The sequence below is a fragment of the Indicator indicator genome, chromosome 20 (genome assembly GCF_027791375.1).
Source record: "Indicator indicator isolate 239-I01 chromosome 20, UM_Iind_1.1, whole genome shotgun sequence".
Lineage (NCBI taxonomy): Eukaryota > Metazoa > Chordata > Aves > Piciformes > Indicatoridae > Indicator > Indicator indicator.
Window position 1 is genome coordinate 14027713 of NC_072029.1, and position 18534 is coordinate 14046246.

The following is an 18534-nucleotide window of genomic DNA, read 5'->3' on the forward strand; positions in this document are numbered from 1 at the left end:
AAATATCTACCATTGATCAAGGGATCTTTGAACTCACTGAATTCTTGATTGTATTTAGTCATTGTTCATGGTATTAATCCTACTAAAAGGTATAGAGACGCTCCAGAGTGCTTTGTGTTGTTGAAGGTTGCGGAAAGATCATTGTACCCCTATAGATGAATAGATCTGTGGCTCTTGCAGTGACCTTTCTCAGTGATTTGAATAAGCTGCAGTTCCCAGAAATCCATCTGCCTTTTGTGTTTGTCGATTTGTGTAATCTTTGCAACCCCTAAAAGAAGCAAAAAGTACCTTCCCATCTGATTTTATCCTGCCGAGTAAAAGTGTTGAATTGACCTCATTTCAGGTGGTGAACTGACATCTGCTGAAAGTGATGCTGGCATCAGACAAGCTTTCTGGGAAGGGAGGAGTGTGATGGTGAAAAGGGAGGCAGAGGATAGCAGCCTCAGAAATCTCTCATTAACTCTAAAGATAGTACCTTAAAACACCAACAAGTAGCCCAAACCATACAGCTCCAGAGTGCAGTGCTGATCATGAAAAGCATTATACACACTTCAGGTGAACATCCTCAGGCCCTGCTGTCCCAGTCTAACCTGACTGGAAACACAAAGCAGGGGAGGAGAAGCAGGAACCAAAACCAAAGGAGATGTTACTTTCCATTCTGTTTGCTGCTTTATTTTATTAAAGGGGGTGTGTGTGGGGGTGTGGAATCTTGTCTGTAGGTTTCTTGGGGACAACTTAGGGTAGCCAGGCTCCTCCTAATATAAAGTGTTTCTCTGGTGTTCTAGTAAGCTATCAAAATTAACCAGCATAATATATCTCAACCTATGTCTCAGATAACCTTATAGAGGCAAAATACATGAAGTGAATTTAACTTTAGATTTATTTAAGCAAGCAGACATGCACAGATATGTGGTGTGTATATCTATATGGATACATACTATATATCTTCATACCCACACACATCTCTTTCTTCATGCTTTCTGTATAAAGGACATAATACATATATCCTTTATGTCAGTAGCTACAACTATTAGCAAAGAATCCTCTTTTTTAAAACAAACAAACAAAAACGCCCAAAAACTAACCAAACAAAAAACCACCCAAACAACAACCCAATGAACTAAAACTTATTTTAGTAAAGTTTATTTTTAAGAATAATGATTTTCTTGTAGAATTCTTTTCTTCTGCCCAGGCACTTTTTCCCCTCCTTGAATGGCAGATTTGCAAGTACAATTTCATCTGCACAGAGGAACAATAGCTTTCAGTTGCACAAAGGATTTCTCCCACCCTGAATCCAAACCACAATGCCTCTTGCTCTGATAATAGCTTCTGAAAAGATTTTGTAATGCACAGAATTAATACATGATTATTTCCGCCTCACTTCTCTCATTTATTAGATTCTATAGTGAATTCCAAATTAAAAATAGCACCTCTTGAGTTTTTTAACGTTCTAATATTTTGAAACAAATCATATTCTGAAGTTCCTCTTTTTGCCTGCGTTTACTAAGAAATCTGCCCTTTTTTTTATTGGTCAGAAACAAAACTGTGTAATGTATGTGTAAAAATCAAGGCATGCCAAAGTTATAACATCAAGTTATTTAAAAATTAATTATAGTGATTTTTTTCCTTTGCAAAGTGGAAAGGTGTAGTAACTGGCAAACTGAGGCTAACATTAGGACTATCTTTTTTAATTTATGAAACAAAACAAAACCTCAATTTTCGTTTCAGTGAGGTCCAAAATCAGGCCCTGTGTCCTAAAGGAAATAATGCAGTGTAATTCTCCTGAGGCATCTGGAAGGTGAGCTTTCACACCACTGCACGGGGACCCCCTCTCTGCTCTTACAAAGACTTTCTCCCACACTTCCAGCATAGGTGTGAGAACTTATTTACATGAAAGCATGCATTAAATATTTACATTTGACTGGAATTCGTTTGAAATGGCTGTTCTGCTGCATCATGGGATGACACCACAGAACGGGACACTGCTCTTTGATTAGAGCAGTGATTTGTGACTCCAGCATTATGGCTGCTCTAGTTACTGACTCACTTTTGGGTGTATATAAAATGTGTTCTGTCAAGGGACTGGGAAAGCCTACATGAGATCAGACCCTAAGCATTTTTTTCCCCTATAAAAAACAAACCAAACCAAAAAACAACCAACCACAAACCACCTCAGAAGCAGTGTACTTCAAGCAGACACTGCTGAATGTAAGTGGTAGATGTAACGTTTGTTCTGAGATAGGGTAAATCTTTTGCCTTCTAGTATTTAGGCTCGGGCTGAGCTGTTTCAAAGCAAGTAAGGACTGGCTGGATACCTCCAAAGCCTCTGTGTTGAGAGTCACTTTCTAAGCCCTCCATTTAGGAATTAGTTGTTTTTCCTTCACTGGGACTCTATGCTACTAATTTTTCCAATGAGAAAACCATCCAGAGGAATGTCGATAGCTTCTGTTATATAAAGTTTTAAAAATGCATAGTTACATGTAGCTGAGTTTAATATTTAATTACCTGTAATTTATGTGGTCTATTTATTTGTTAAGCCTTAGGGGGGTGGGAAAAAAATAAGGTGATTTGTTTTTCTTGTTATAAAACAGCTATTGTTCGCCTTCTACCCCAGGCACACACACCACGGCAGCCCCAACTAGCACAGGGAGAGGTGTTCTGCTTTAAAAGACATCCGACTGTAAATGTCAAATTCATAAATATTTAAACATTTTTCTTTCAATTTCAAGTCAAGTCTGACAGGACGCCACTAATTAACCCTGAGCTCCTTTTCAGGCTGGGGCCTTATTGCAAGGAAGAACCGAAGGTTTAGGCAGGGTGGGGAAATCTGTGCTCCTGGCTGGAAGGAGGGGGGCAACTAGTAACGAACTCGTTGGATTGGTTTGTACCCGTTTCATAATTTGATGTTTGGTCAGACCATCAGGCAAGAGAAAAGGGCAGAGGATTTCTTCAACTGATTTGGGGCAATTGGACGTTCTCCTGACGGGACAGGCCCGGAGGGGCGGGCCCCGCTGCCCTCTACGGCACCGGGTGTCCTCAGCGCGGGGCCCAGCAGCACTACCAGTAAGAGACCCCGAGCCGGGCGGCCGGGCTTTGCCGCCGCCGTCGTTACTCGACGGTGTACGCGGTGTTGCGCAGCCGGCATCAGTCACCGATGCCCGGGTGTTTTTCTAGGGGCGGTGTGGGCAGAAGCCGAGTCCGCCCTAAGCACCGACTCCCCGGAGGCAGGGAGCGGAGAGGGGAACTCTCTCGACCCCGACGGCAGCTGCTCCGGAGGTGCTCCCCGTGAAATAGGAGAGAGGAAGGAGCAGGGAGAAGGGGCGGCGGCCCCACGGCAGAACTCCTCTCCGCTCCCTTTCCCATCAGACGCTGAGACATGGCGGGCAGCGGCCAGAGGTCCGCGCAGGCGAGGAGCTGCAGGCAGCGGCCGTACCCCTGCCTCCGTTCCCTCCCGCTGCCGGGCCACCAACCCCTTCCAGGACACGGAAGGCCGGGACAGGCGTTGGCGATGCTCCCCTGAGATGTGTAGGGTTTTTACAAAGCCTCGCCTGCCTGAAGCCCATCACCAGCCGGCGCGGCTATGCTGGTTCCCCACGGAAAGTGCTTACCGAGGTGTAAGCCATCCTAAACACCCCACGGACGATTTCGAACTTTCCCCCGTGTTTTACGTTCCGGGGTGCAGTCGAGCGCTGGGGACGTGGGGGCTGTCTCAGCACGCGCATTTTTGATTAAGGACAGCCAGCTCCGAGAACGGTAGCCCCGGTTCTGAAGGGAAACCTGCTTTGCAAAGTTGGACACAACACCTACAATCACTGTAACTAGGGGCAGAGAGGCCAGCACGCACTTTCCCCCCCGTGTTTACTCGGAGCATTTGACAGCACTTTGCTCCCATGATTTTCATTGTTTCTCTCGCGTAGCTTTTCCTCGGGTGTTTGTGCGGTTCTTTCACACAGCAATCGGAGAAGGAAAATCCTTTAAAACCGTGGCTGCGAAAGCAAAGCATCAAGAGGTTCAGGAGCAGTGCCCGACACTGCCCGCCAGCCCCTTCCCGCTTATGGCCGTGCCCCTGCGCGCACCCGGGTAGCAGGGCCGGCCCGCAGGGGTTCCGGAGCAGGCGGGGGGAGGCGGCTTGTCCCTGCCTCGCCAGTGGGAGGCCAAACACCACGGCGAGGCGGTTTCGTGTCCCGGGGCGCAGCGCTCGTGGAAAGGGCGCCGGCGCTTTGGCGGAGCGGCCTATTTAGATGCAGATTGCGACCCCTGGCCCCGAAGGGAAGGCGGCATTTCAGGGAGATGCTACTGGCAGAACGCTGCAGTCCTTTACTCCCGCTCCCCAGCCCCCCAGGGCCGAAGCGGCAGGAGCTCCGAGCTGGCAGCGGCTGCCGTCAGCGCTGACCCTTCCCGGGTCCCCTTTACAAACCAGCCTCGTTCCTCCTTCCGGCGCGGAGGGCGGGCAGCAGTGCGGGACCGGGGCAGGTGCCCGGGGGAGGGAGGAGGGCGCGGGCAGGCGGCTCCTGAGCCCTCCGCAGCTGGGGCGGGGTGTGGGGGGACATAGTACCGTTCTCCTGGTGGCTGTTGGGATTTGGAGGAGGGGCCGGCTGCGGGTGAGGGGAGGGATGCAGGGAGACGGCGGTGGCTGCGCGGGCGCGGAGGCGGGCGGCACATGTCTGGCCTCGGCAAGCCCCGCGCCCGCCCCCCGCCGCCCGGGGTTTACAAACCAGGCGATCCTCCTCCTCCTCCTCCTCCTCCTCCGCTCGGAGCATCCAGGCAAGAAAATCCGGGAGTTTTACTGAACCTGCATTTCCATTAACTCAGCCTCAGCCCCGGCTAATCCTCAGCACTGAAGGCAAGGAGGCTAATTAATGACAAGCTTTTACAGTCAAGACCAGCGATAATTGCTTTGGTGGCCTTTATGATTACAAGATAAAAATGGACCGGGCCTGACATAAGAGCCACTGTGTACACTGCGAGACAGGAGGAAATTAAGAGCTGGCTAGCTGAATACGGAGCAGAAAATTACTAATAGAGGAGAGATAATGAATAGGCCGGCTAGGCATTCATGGGGAAAAATCCATTTTGTTACCACGCGAAATTAGGTGGTGGAAAGGAGTTTGCTAATTGTTCTCATCTTGTAGCAACCAGGACTGAGGCAGGGGCGTGCTTTTCAATTCATTTCCCTGGTAATTGTGAAAGGGGGAATGCAGGCCAAATGAGTCTTGCTGCAATTTGCGCGCCTGGTCTTTTCATTTTCATGTTGCGTTTTTAATTGTTGCTAATATAGCTTATAATGAAGCTAATGAGGGGAAATTATTGTACAACTTTTTAGCACATGGAGACAAGTGAAATGTACTAGAAGGATTCTCTCCTATTGCTGAAAAAATAATAGTAATCTGGAGGAGTTTGGAACTATCGGGCTTTTTTTTTATCCTTTGCCTTCTACAACAGACAAAAGGAAGGACCGCCACCTACTTTTTTTTTTTCCTCTGTTGTGACGTGCTTTATTTTTCACTCCAAGAAAAAGATATATAATCGGATTTTCCCTTGCTGCTGCCCTCGTAGCCCCTGGCCCTGGATGCGAAGCGGCGAGGGGGGGAAGGGGAGAACTTGGCGGGGGGGGAGTGTCGGGGGGGTGCGTGGAGCTGCGGGCGCGCCGCGGTGTTATGCGTAGCCTGCGCGCCCGCTTCTGCCTTTCAGTAGTTAAATGCAAGCCGCCGGGAGGGGATGGGGTAGAGGTGGGGGGGCATGTCAGCGGTGATGTCTCTGCTGGCCCGTTTGCCTTCATCCTTGACTGAAAGTTAGCGCTGCCGGGTGTTTCACCCTCGACGGGGTCCCCTTCCTCTGCGCTGCTCCGCGACCGCGCAACTCAGGCGCTGCCTCTCTTTCCTCCCCTGCAGAAAAGCAACGTCCCGCCGCTCCCGCAGCGCGGGGAAGAGGTAGAATCCGCGAAATTTCTTCTCCTCACCCTCCTCTCCCTCGCCTGCATCGCGGGAGTCCTGGCTGCATCGGGGGTCATCTACTGCCTCCGCCACCGCGCCCACCACCGCCTGCGGGAGAAGCTCTCGGCGCTGGGGGCCGATGTCGGCTCCGACGCCCCCGCTGCTTATCAGGTAAGGACCAAGCTTTCTTCCCCTGGGGTTAACCGTCAGACCCTGGGGGGACCCATCTCATACTGGGAGCCATGGGGGTGGGCAGCTTGCCCTCCCCCCCTCCACCCTGCTCCATTCATATTCCCGTGGATTCACTGTAGCAGCTTTTTACTGCTGGGTATTAATATTGGCTATTCTGCTGGTTGCTGTAAATTCGTGCCTAATTAGAAACATTAAAAAAAAAAAAAGGCAAGCCCTATCAGTTGAAATTCCCCGAAAAATAACATTAATATCCATAATATGTCACCCCTGCCACTATTAATAACAAAAAATCTTTAACATTTATGAGGAATGATTTGCACGGTTATCTGAAGATGTCTCTCCTTTTGAGTAATCGGCTTCTTCAGGGTCTGATATGAAAAGAGCCTTTGACCCGATCTGTTGCCACCTTCTGCCATTATTCAGATAAAATGAAATCTAATGCTGATAGATGGGGAGGCAAACCAGCACTGGGTCTGTGAGAACAATGGTAGCAGATGTGTACCCAGTAATACAGGAAGGCTGCACTCAGATTTCTTGAGATAAATCAGAAACCTCAGGCTTTCTCTTTCACTTTCAAAAGTACTGGGTAGAGACACACTCTAAGTCTTCCTGAAGTTTGTTTTAGATCCTGGCGTTTACTTCTTGGTGTGTTATTGATGTGGTAATGCTTTTGTTATGGTCATATACCACACAGCCCTGGGTCTGCTAACCCAAAATATTTGGAGTGTGACCAGGAAAAAGACCTCAAGTATGTGTAAACATTGTGGCTGTAGTATTTTTGTCTGCTACTCACCCACAGGGTCTCACTAGTGGCACTCTTCTGTGAAATTTTATTTTACCTTCTTGTTCTTCTTGGGATCAGACGTTATGGTCTTTCTGTATTCTGGAACTGAGATAGATTCATATTGGCAGCTGGGAGTCATACGGGAATAAACTAGTATTTCCTTGTGAAGTTTGGATCTGCCTCTGCCTCTTACATGTTAAATATGTAATATATTAAGTACATCTCTGTAGGCTGAGTCCAGGGAGATTTTGATACAGAATGATAAATATGAATGCTTCTATAACAATTACTATTGTCGGGAATGGTTTGGGTTTTCAGTTTAAATCGAATGTTTACTTAAAAACAAAAAGAAAATATTTAAATCACTCTATTTCTTTAATGACTTCCAAAGCAAGAGAGAGCAAGAGCATTTCCAGTGGAAAAAGGAGTGTCCTCTAGGATAAAGTATGAACAAAATAGTAGTTTGTCAGATCAGTTTTGTTGGCCAAAGAGACTGTGGTTGTAAATATTTTTGTTTGGTTTTAATACAGGGAAAAGTGGTTTGTTTCTTCCTGAATACAAGAATTGTGCATGTGAATACAAGAATTCTTAAATTACAAAAAAAAAAAAAAGCCCTCCAGATTCCAAAATCACGCTTGAAACTGAATTTGTGATAATAAACAGGACAATCTTCCTACTGACAGCTCTAATTAATAGTATCTGTAATTAAAATCATGCCCTTCCAGCAGGAAAATTGTTTGAATTTCTTGGAGTGACCTTTTTGCCATTTCTCCTGGGAATATAGCGGTTAAGTTGATATTGATTTTATAATGAGCTCTGGTTTGTTTAATAAGAATCTGTAATCCAGACAGTAAATGAAATGTGTGCTTCATTTCTTCTTTATGGATTCATATATATTCTTAAATCTTACTAGTTAGATCCAAGAATGACTTTTTCTGTTTAAAAACAACAACAAGGCTTCGAGGATGCTGCTCAGTTTTTCAATAGCAAGACTATTAATACTCTTTGTTCCTGACCTTTGGACCCAGTCCTAACCAGCTGACCTATTAAACGTTTCCATTGGTTTTTCAGGGAAACTGTAGTCATCAGTGGGAGGAAAACTGTTTTTCCTTAAATACAAAGGTTTCTAAGGGCTTGGCTCTCCTCCTGTGGAAGCAAATGGGAATTTTGCCATTTGTTTCAGTGGCAGCAGTGGGAGGCCCTAGTATGGGCAGACAAAATACTCTTGTCAGTTTTGATGCTGCTCAGTAGTGTTTTATCAAAATGCATCACTGAGCCTGGGTCTGTGTATAATAAACTATTCACGTGGATTGGAAGAGCTCTACTGGCATTGTGGAGATCGCCTTATGTTGAGCTGTGTTAAATGTAATGGGTATCTGGTGTGATGCATGTTTTGGATAACATCAATTAGATGTCTCAGAAAAGCATCAGTTATCTTTTTCTTCATCTTCTCTGATACTCATAGGGGAATAATGTAACCTGTATTAATTAATAAAGGCGAAGAAAAAACGCAGGTAGCTTTCAAAACTGGACCTAGTTTGTTCTCTGTTAAATGTTTCTTAAGTATCTACTCAGTTAACTCAGTGTTTTTTAAAACTATGAAATATTTCAGTGGTTGCTGCCACTAGATTTTAAAGCACAATGCTCCAGTATGTTGCTGCTTACAGCTTAAGTGACAATTTAGATTTATTTATTCAGTTTGAGGGGAAGAAATTGGTTGTTATAAAAGGGCCTGGCAGCCCAATGTGATTCACAGAGAAAACTGAAATATCACTTTGATTCACATGCTTCTCAAAATGTCAGTGGTTTATATCTTCACATAAACAAGACTGACCTAAATTTTCAACATTTAGCAGGAGCATTTTTCATCCTAACCCAGTTCAGCCAGGAGAGTTCACTTGGGGTTTTACTCCTTCCTTACTCACTCTGTGAACTTGGAAGAATTTTTTCCCACAGCTGCCTGCATTTTTTTTATTATTTTCCCCCCACCTTCTTGTTTGTGCAGTTAAATACCAGCTTAAGAAGGGGAAAACAGACAAACCACATTGTCAGGGAAATAGCAGGCTGGCTGCTAAACCTCTCCCCGCACCGGAGGCGTAGTGCCTGTCATGCAACATCACCCTTCCTTGGGTGTCTAGCTTCTAGCTTGAGCAGTTCTCATGTGAGCAGACTTATCTACCAAAATGAGTATTTCTTGTGGAAGTGCATGTAGAAGTGAGCAGCCTTACCAATACAGTTTAGAAGTTGAAGCAGGCAAATAAAATCTGTTAGAATCATAGAATCATTTCTGTTGGAAAAGCCCTTTGAAATCATCTAGTCTGACCATTGAGTCCAATAGAAGCAAGTTCCAACACCTTGATAAGCTGCCAAATCGCCCAGTACTGCTTGAAAAGAGATCTAGTTCTTCAAGGTGTTTGGAAACGCAAGCATCTGGTCTTTAAAGTGTTAAGTGAAGTCTGGGAAACTAAACACTATTGAAAGAGTAAGTAACACTAGGAAGGATAGATACACAATTGCAACTTCATTTGTCTTTGAATCACTAAACAACAAAATTCCAGGCTGGTTTAATCAGACAGTGGTTAAGGACCTTTTGAAAATTATGGAAATAGAGTAGCTTGTAAAATGTTGCATGTGCATAAAGCGTATTTTCTACATAGAGGTGGGCAGTTGTTGTGTACCTCCTGTCCTTTCAAATCACATGTGTAATGGTTAGGTAAGTCAGCACTAGCATTCAGGGATGGCTGAAAAGAGGTTCTTGCTGCCTCTGCAGTGCCCCTGCGCATGCGCACACCTGCACCCATGTGTTTAATTGTTGCTCCTGTTGCTTTGATCTTCTTTGAAAAGCAAGTTTAGCATTCTGTGAGCCCACTCTCTGGTCTGGGAGATTAGGGCAGAAGCGTTTTAGGAATTTTCAGCAGACATTCTTTGATTTATTTCACAACGCTGAGCAGCTTTTCTTCATGCACTTTGAAGCCCTTAGAACATAACCCAGAAAAAAGAAACGGGCATTCAAACATCGAGGGCGGGCTGCAAGCAGGGCCACTAAGTGCACATCTTACTTGTCACTGCTCCCATTAGTGAGCAATTTATTAATGTAATGAGTGTATGTTAGTGACTGCTACTATTTAGGGATGCTCTGTTTGATTCAGGGTGATGTATTTGTAAGTCCAGCTGAACCTTGGCTTTTGACCCCCCTGTGAGTAGTGCTGGGTTGTGTGAGATGTTAAATCATCAGCATATTTTATACTTTGTGCTGCAGAACATTCCTACAAGCATGGTCTTCTGCATCACTGGTTATGCTCCGCAAAATGTTGCCCATAATGGAATTTAAAGCCAAAAGTTAAAATGCTTCAGAAAAGCCTGCCTTTTAATATTTTATGTCAATAATGTTCTTTTTAATTTCCCTTCATCTCAGCCAAAAGAACTTCCTTTAAAGAGTGAGGAGGCAAAGACCAGTTTACAATGAAGTTCCTTCTTACACTGTTTGAAGTATTCATGGCTACACTGTTTTCAGTGCAGCTGGATTACATCATCAGCTGTTTTAAAAACTTGTTCAAGTAACTTGATTTGGCAGGCATATAGCTGTAAATTATATGTTAAATTCTACATTATTATACGTATTGTATCATATATGAATTATATATTCCTTTGTCAAATACAGTCTTATTAATTACATGATCATTTTGGATTCAAAGCCACTAAGAACTTCTCTGTGCTTTTATAGATTTGGTCCTGCTGGTATTTTGTATTAGAAATGTTAAGAACACAGTATTTATGACAATTACAATAAATATTTTGCTGCAAATATTTTGAAAGGCTTCAGATGAAAGAATCCATTGGAAACATATTCTTTACTTAACCATCATGCCTGATTTGTGTGTTTAAGCAGAGATAATTCATTGCCTCTAATATGGCTTAGTATTTTACACTCTAGACTGACTCAGTATTAGACCTTAACATTATAGTAATACTATATTCTATCAATTCTATAGAAAATTGAATCCTGCAAACTAAGTTAAGCACGATAATGAAGGAAAATTTTGATATTCTTATTGATCAAGTTCTCAGTGATATTCTGATTAACATCAGAATTGGGATCAAAGAAAACCAGTAAACTGAGTATGACCAGTACCATAAAGTATTCCCTCCTATCTATGTAAAACTTAATTTTCAAGGAACCTCTCACTACACTTAAAAAAAGATATCACTTAGGACTATGTGTATTCAGTACATGAGTATTTAGTAAACATTTCAGTAAGGAATACCTTTAGTACAAATTTTGGATAGATGAAAATTTTGTCTTAAGGCTGAATGCTACGAAGGGCATTTTTGTGTTTTCTTCTGAAGAAGCAAAGAACTTAACACATTTTTAATCTTTTCCTGTGTCTTTGTTATAGGAGAAAAAAATCATCTTGCATGACTATGTAAAGCAACAAGACAAACTGTAATTGTTCATAATAAAATGTACACAGAGAGGGTTTAGAAGGTATGCATAGATAGGTATGTATTAGAAGAGCTATTCTTGTCCATTTAAGTCTGCTTAGTGTGTATTATGTGAACAATTTTCTCATTAGAATTATTTCTTAAAATACATTCTCAGGGACTTGCAAATACTTTGTATGCAATGTTGTTGCATAAACCACTATAAGGTGAGACAGTTTTCATACTGTGCAAAATATATATTCTACACAATAGTCATGCATAACAATAAGGGGAGAGCAAAAATGAAGTGGGATATGTTTTAAGGTAATTAGAAGAGAGTTTACCTTATGTTTAAACACTTCATCCACTTCAGACAGTGACTGGCCAAAGCAGAATGAGGCAAAACAGGAGGTGTACAAATACAGATTTAACTTTTAATCTGTGTTTTATTTGATTAGTGTTCAGAACAATCCACAATTCCTGTGGTGCAGTGGACTATGTAATTCCCTAACCTTGCTTCCTGTGATAGCCATAAAATTAAGTTAAATGGTAGTAATGTAAAGAATGGCATTTCAAAATACTGCATGAATTTATAAATCAACATAAATTTATCAAAGGTGCTTGTTTGATAGAATGGGGTGTGTATGAATAAATATGCTAGCAAACATGCCATTGGCATTAAAATCAACTTCAAAATACTGCTTAGTGAGAAGTGCCCATCTTAAGTGCTGAAGCCTGATGGCACAGATTTTAGAGGGCAATTTTGTATTTGGGCTTATTGTGTCCATCTGTGAGGAGCAGTGTTCCCTCATCACCTCCTCCCTGCTCTGCTCCCTTCTCCCACATGCATAGGGGGGAAACTGCACTGGCTCTGAGAGGCTCATTGGCCTTTTTATGAATGACTTTCCTCCAAGCTTTTCCTAGTTACGAAACTATCTTTTGTAAATTACTCAGTGTTGGAGAAATAGTCTTGCTCCTATCAGACAATGTTTTGCCTTCACAGCCCTGGTCCTGGGCTGTCAAAGCAGTGGCAATGCAGCAACACTTTACATTAGAGCAGGCAGGTGTGGAGAGAGGTTTTCTGTGGGTATGTAAGGAAAATGAGTATGCATGCAACTCCTGGAGTGCTTTGATGAGAAGGTGCCATGTCATAGTTGCAAGTAGTTGGCTGGTGTTCTGCATAGGATTACTGCAAAGTGGTAGAGAGAAGGTAATGTCAACCCTCTCCTCTTACTTAGCTGTATTTATATTTCTTTGTCTAGACAGTATGATGTTTGAGCTTGGTGTTTTGTGGAAGGAGGACAAACCTGCTCCAAGCATCTTGCAGTATAACTTCTATGTATTTAGAATGTAAGAAAATGATATAAAAATTATTAGGAGGGGAAATTGAGTTAGTGACTCATTTTTAATTACCAGGAAATTCAGAGTCCTTATTCAAACAGCTGTTTCTTAGAAAATCTGCTGGAGGTGCTCTGGACTTTCAGACTGCATCTTGCCTGGTGAATTAAACCAGGAAGAAGTTTGAATGGCCATGGCACCATTTCAGGCCAAGCCACACAACTTTCTCCCAAACAATTGCTCAGCACAGTTATCAGAGGCCAAGAAAAAGACATATATTCATTCACCTAACATTTTAAATCGTTTGTCTGTGCCACCCGGTTTTAGAGGTGAGAATTACTGGTTCTTTCTCTGCCCTAACTCTCTGTCCTAAACTGCCAGGGTCTGGGCTGCAGCTCCTGAGCAGTCCTGCTCTTGAGCATCCCTCTCCTGAGCATCCTGCTCCTACCTCAAAGCCCCTTCTACCTGTGCCTGCTGCACCATGGGCTGTTTGCCAGCTGAGCGTGGGCTGGTTCTGGAGAAGTACAATGGATTGTCTCCCTCTGGTAAATTGATTATGTCCCAGTGCCTGTACGTTATAAAGAAGCCAAAGATAACCACAGCCTTGCCTAATGGGCTGGAGAGTATTTGATCTGCAGTCCCAGGCAGTACATCATCTTGAGTGTCCTGATTTCTTTCTGGAATAACTACACTGTCTTCAATGGCTTTTTTTTTTTTTTTTTCTGATGTGATATAGAGGATAATCAAGCCTGTCTTTCCTACACAGTTCTGCTCTCTTTTTTTCAGTTTTAGGATTTCCCTTTTTCTTTTGGAGCAGCTCTGTTATCGTGTTTCAGATTTGACACATTCTTCTATTGTGTATTCTCTGAACACTCAGCAGCTAACACTCTGGTCTGGCTTGCTGAGCCTTTCATATTCCTTCGGAGTGATGCACTAGAAGAAAAAAAATATTTTTTCAAGATATTTTAACTGGGAAGTTTTTTTTTTGTTTGCAGAACAAGTCTTGTACCAGGGTCACATTCCCTGGAAGACAGTAGAAGTTAATTGTGTGTACATAAAGAACTGTTGTGGATGATGTTTGTCAGTCCTTGTAGGACCACCTTGGCTATGAGCAGGAACAGGTTGCAATTTATTCTCTGAAGTCTGTAAGGTATATAAGAAGGATTCTTTCTACTGTTTTCTTCTGGGTACATCTGTTCATCCTGCACACCAGTCTCATGTGGTAGCCAGTGAAAGGGAAAAGAAGTAGGGGAAGCAGTGTTGCTTCCTTTCTCCTTCTCCATGCAGGGAGGGAAGACATGCTGTGCTTGTCAGCGTGCTGGCAGACCAGGTCTGTCCTGCCTAATGACAATGAGATCTCTGTATACTACAAGAGAAGAAGTTTGGGTAGAGCAGACTGCAGATTTCCTGGGGTCATGCTGCTCCAGTCTTCCCAAAGGCACAATTGAGAAGTCTGTCTTAAACAGCCTCAGGAGCATGCATGACACATGAGGATAGGGGGACCTGTGGATGGCCTGGGTGCAGGGGTACAAAGAGTTGGACATTGAGGATGTGATTTTTGTTGACTGGATAAGAGGTCTCATTTCATTCCTCTCAACAGGGACGAAGCTACAGATCCAGGGATAATGACTTCCTATCCAAGATGTTTTCCTTTTCATGTATTTACACAGAATCACAGAATTGTCAGGGTTGGGAGGGACCTCAAGGATCATCTAGTTCCAACCCCCCTGCTATGGGCAGGGACATCTTCCACTAGATCAGGTTGCACAGAGCCACATCCAGCCTGGCCTTAAAAACATTCCGGGATAGGGCTTCCACCATCTGGGCAACCTGTTCCAGTGTTTCACCACCCTTATGATGACAAACTTCTTTCTAATGTCTAATCCAAATCTCCCTCCTCTAGCTTGGATCCATTCCCCCTAGTCCTATCACTACCCAACACCCTAAGAAGTCCCTCAATAACAGAGATCTGAACGCTTTCTAGTGGGTTTAAGAACTGTAAAAGAAGTTTTGAGTGATTTAATACACAAGGAGCATGGCATGGTGGAGGACTGAGATAGCTCACCTGACCTCTTTTTGCTGTGATTTTTGCTGTTACAGGTTCTAAGCTCTCATAGCACCAGTGTATGTCTCTGCAGTGTAAGCCATCTGGGGTGTTCCTGCAGCTCTTTGGATTCCAGTTCAGGTTCTCAGCTCATAGCATGCAGATACAGTTCTGGTCACTTGTTTTCTTAATAAATAACTAAACCAATACTGGAGAAGGGAGATTGTAAAAGGACACTCCTAGAAGTTGTCCTTTAAAGAACCAAAATTGATTTGGTTCTTGGGGATGGTAGAGAATAGCTTTTGAAATGGAGAAAATAAAATTTAGCATAGATGGCTTATCCAAAGCAGAAATGACATTTTCTCTAAGCTTTGCTGGCCATTTTCTAGCCTTTTTGACAAAGATGAATGAATGATGTATTATTGATATTTGCATGGGATGACTGCATTCTGAACAAGCATAGATTTTGATCAGGGAAATAGTTTGTTAAATTTTTAATGCTTCAGACTGATAAAATCCACTTTATTTTTGGTGCAGGTGGTTGGGGGTTTTGTTTGTTTTCTTCCTTGCCTAGCTAACAGATGCATGCTTCTTGATGATTCTTGCTTTATTCTTCTGCTGCTGCTTTACACAAATATGTTCTGGCAGCATCTCAAAGATCTCAGGAGTGCCTTCCAAAGATGGAACTGCACATCATTATCATGATAAAACTTACTTTTGGTATTGGGTTTCCATGCTTACCTTTGCTGATTAAAATCATTACCTAATTTAGAGATACATACATTTCATGCAGGTGGGAAGGCATTTTCTAGGTAGTGCTATCTGACAACAGCAGAGGTATGTGGTTTGAAGTGAGCTGCGATAGAGCCAGAAATGTTAACCCTACATATTTTCTGGTACTGCTGGTCTGAACATCCCTCAGTCTTCAAAAATGTATTGAGGAGAATATTCATGTCAGAGGAATATTGATCTTTCTTGCTATTAGTAAAAGATCAAAAGGAAAAATTCAGTATGCTGCTGCTTTTCTGGTGGTGTGGAGAAAAGAAACTTGGATGTTACCTTTTTCCAACTTCTCAACTGGAGTTTATCCTGGCTTCCTGGGAAATAAAAATGCCACATGTAGAATGAAACTGTGATTTGCTGGAAGAGATTTTGCTGCAGCAGATTGCAGTGGAAGGTGCCAGCGGCTGGCTATCCACGTAAGATAGGAGAAGTGTGATGGAGATTAATTTATTTGTTTTGGGATGAAGGACAATCTACACATGTAAATTCATGTTACATAGTGAAATTATGTCATACAGCATCTCCCTCTCTACTTGGGGTAAGTAATATGTGTAGTAAAATGGGAATGTGAGCATGTAAATTCCATATACTGTCACTCACAAGAGTGAAACAAAGAGTTGAAATTCTTAATTAACCTCACTGGAAAGTGCTTTGGTGTGAAGTTAAAACATACAGGAAGGTTGCCTAGCAAGCTGTTCCAAATTTCAGCTTCTTTTTGAAGGTCTGGGTTGACCCAATGACTCTCCAGACGTTGTTGACTAATAATTTCGTTTTTCTTGTTTGAGTGCTGTAGAAGTTAATTAAGTATAAATCAGTGCTTGAGGCTTCTGAGTTCTGGTCACTCCATTGCCAAAGCAATGCTGCAGAAATGGAGTGAGGAAAAGGTGACAAGAATGATTAAGGATATGGAAACCTTGTATGAAGATTGAAAAGGCAGATTATATCTTTTGAAACAGTAACAACTGGCAGTGTAGTGAAGAAAAAAGTACATAAAATGAGGGACCGAAGAAAGAGTGAAATCCTTATTTTGTCTTCTGCCTAGTACCAATGAAATATGTTCAGTTACATCAAATATGTAAAAGACTAACAAAGATACCTGTGTGATAGAATTGCAACATGCAACACTCTTACCTGCAGAATGTTGCTGTTGCACAAATGTGCATCTCATAAATCTCTGAATCACATTCTGTGATTCTGTAACAAAGAAGCATGTGAGAAAAAGTATTCTAGGTAATGAAATAGCTAATAATGTTAGAAGAGATCTATAACTTCATGCCCAACACCTTAAAATAATCCAAAATTAGCATGTGACCATTTTAGGAATGTGCCTACAGTAATGGCCAAGGAAGTTCTTCTCTTTGAAAGCAAACACACACGTTAACTCCTTGCTGCTGCTTCGGGGTATTTATTTGGAGGGGTGCCTTAGGACAGGTTAGGGATAGGAGGGGTGGGTGTATGTGTGTGTGTCTGCAGCTCTCTGCCAGCTCAGGGTGAAGCTGTACAGAGAGGCAGGGGAGAGCTCAAGAGAAAGGTGTGGTTTTGCTGAGGCTGTTTTCTCCAGAGTATGAAGTCTCCCTGTATCTCTGACCATCAGTACTAGAGAGTATAAAACCCCTCTTAGTTTTTCTAGTATCTTCTGCAACACTGATGAAGTGAATGTGGGGAAATACTGACTGACGTTTTTAACCCTTGAAGACTTTTGTGGTGTGTGATAGAAAGAATGTCTGTTCTCAGGCACATGACGAAACTCATACGTACTGTTTTTGACCATAGTTTAGTGAAATTTCTCTGGTTTGGCTCATAATAACCTGCTCTCACTTACTAGCAACTTCATGCTTTTTAGATCAATTTTTAAAATGCAGTTTCCTTGTTCAGAAAATTTGCATTTGCTCTTCATAGCAGAATTGAAAGAGTGATTTTATTTTTATTTTCAGTGGGGAATGGGTGGAAAGCAATGACTTCAGTTTTCCAAACAGGAGAGGGTAATGACTGGCAATTTCAGCTGTCATGATAGATGATGTTAGGGGGGAAAAAGATTGTTGCTGATGGCCATCCTTAATAAATACTTCCTTACCCAGCATCACTCCTTATGTGTATAGCCATCTTCAATGATAAAAAGAGTATTTGAAGTTTTTAGGACTTCTTTTTGTATTTCTCTGATGTTTTTAGTACCTCCAGTACCATGAATGCAGTGACATAGGCTTAGCAAGAGCGATAGTAATCTTTGTAATGGAAAAAATAACGTTTTTAGGCATAAACTTGTGGCTATATGTTTATTTCTTTCCATGCTGCATCCTGCTGCAGCTGAGAATTCTTATTTCTAGCAGAAAAGATCTCCCAATTTTAGTCCTGAAAGGCAATAAAATAGTGGACTATGCAGCCTTAATGTGTAGCTTTCCTGAGAAACTACAGCTGCCTTGGGACTGCATTTTTTGCCTGCTGTGGGCCCCAGGCAACTATAAACGCTGGGAGTGCAAAAGGAAACATTTGTGGCAGTTATCTTTTAGAGTGCTGGCATCTGCTGGAAGATGGTCAGGCTTTGGGTGGGTTAGACGAAGTCAAAATACATGATCAATTTGCACATGGTTCTGCATGGCCTTTCAGCTTAATTCAGTCATTACTGTGGTTTATTTGTAGCCCATACTGTGCTGTATGGCTTTGCCATGCTAGTGACAAGTTACTGTGTAAATTCATTTTTAGAAGTAGCTGTTCCCTCATGTACATGCTCATGTATTTTAGTTAGTTAAAATGGGCAAAATATGGAAAAGGTTGGTTTGCATATTATATTTCTTAGTTTAGTTACTCCTTAAGAAATTATTCCTCTTCCAGTTTCATCCTTACAGTGTACTTGTAAAATGTGACATACAACCAGAGCTGGGAAATAGAGTTTAGAAACCAGCATTGTTGAAAACACCCCAAATTTTATTTTTTTTTTTTGGTGTGGCAGGTAGGTCAATCTCATATCCTGCTGCCTCTAGATTTACCACCCAGGTAGTCTGAGAGAAACCACCATGATGTCATCATGAAGTCATTATGCA

The 18534-nt window shown here is 42.6% G+C and overlaps 1 protein-coding gene across 1 annotated transcript in view; it reads left to right on the forward strand.

Annotated features, from left to right (window-relative positions):
* Positions 1 to 18534, forward strand: part of PTPRN2 (protein tyrosine phosphatase receptor type N2) — a 592229-nt gene that overhangs the window by 488860 nt on the left and 84835 nt on the right. Inside the window, exon 13 of the mRNA XM_054390032.1 lies at positions 5892 to 6104. Coding sequence (XP_054246007.1) covers positions 5892 to 6104 — 213 coding nt within the window. The remainder of the gene's footprint in view (positions 1 to 5891; positions 6105 to 18534) is intronic.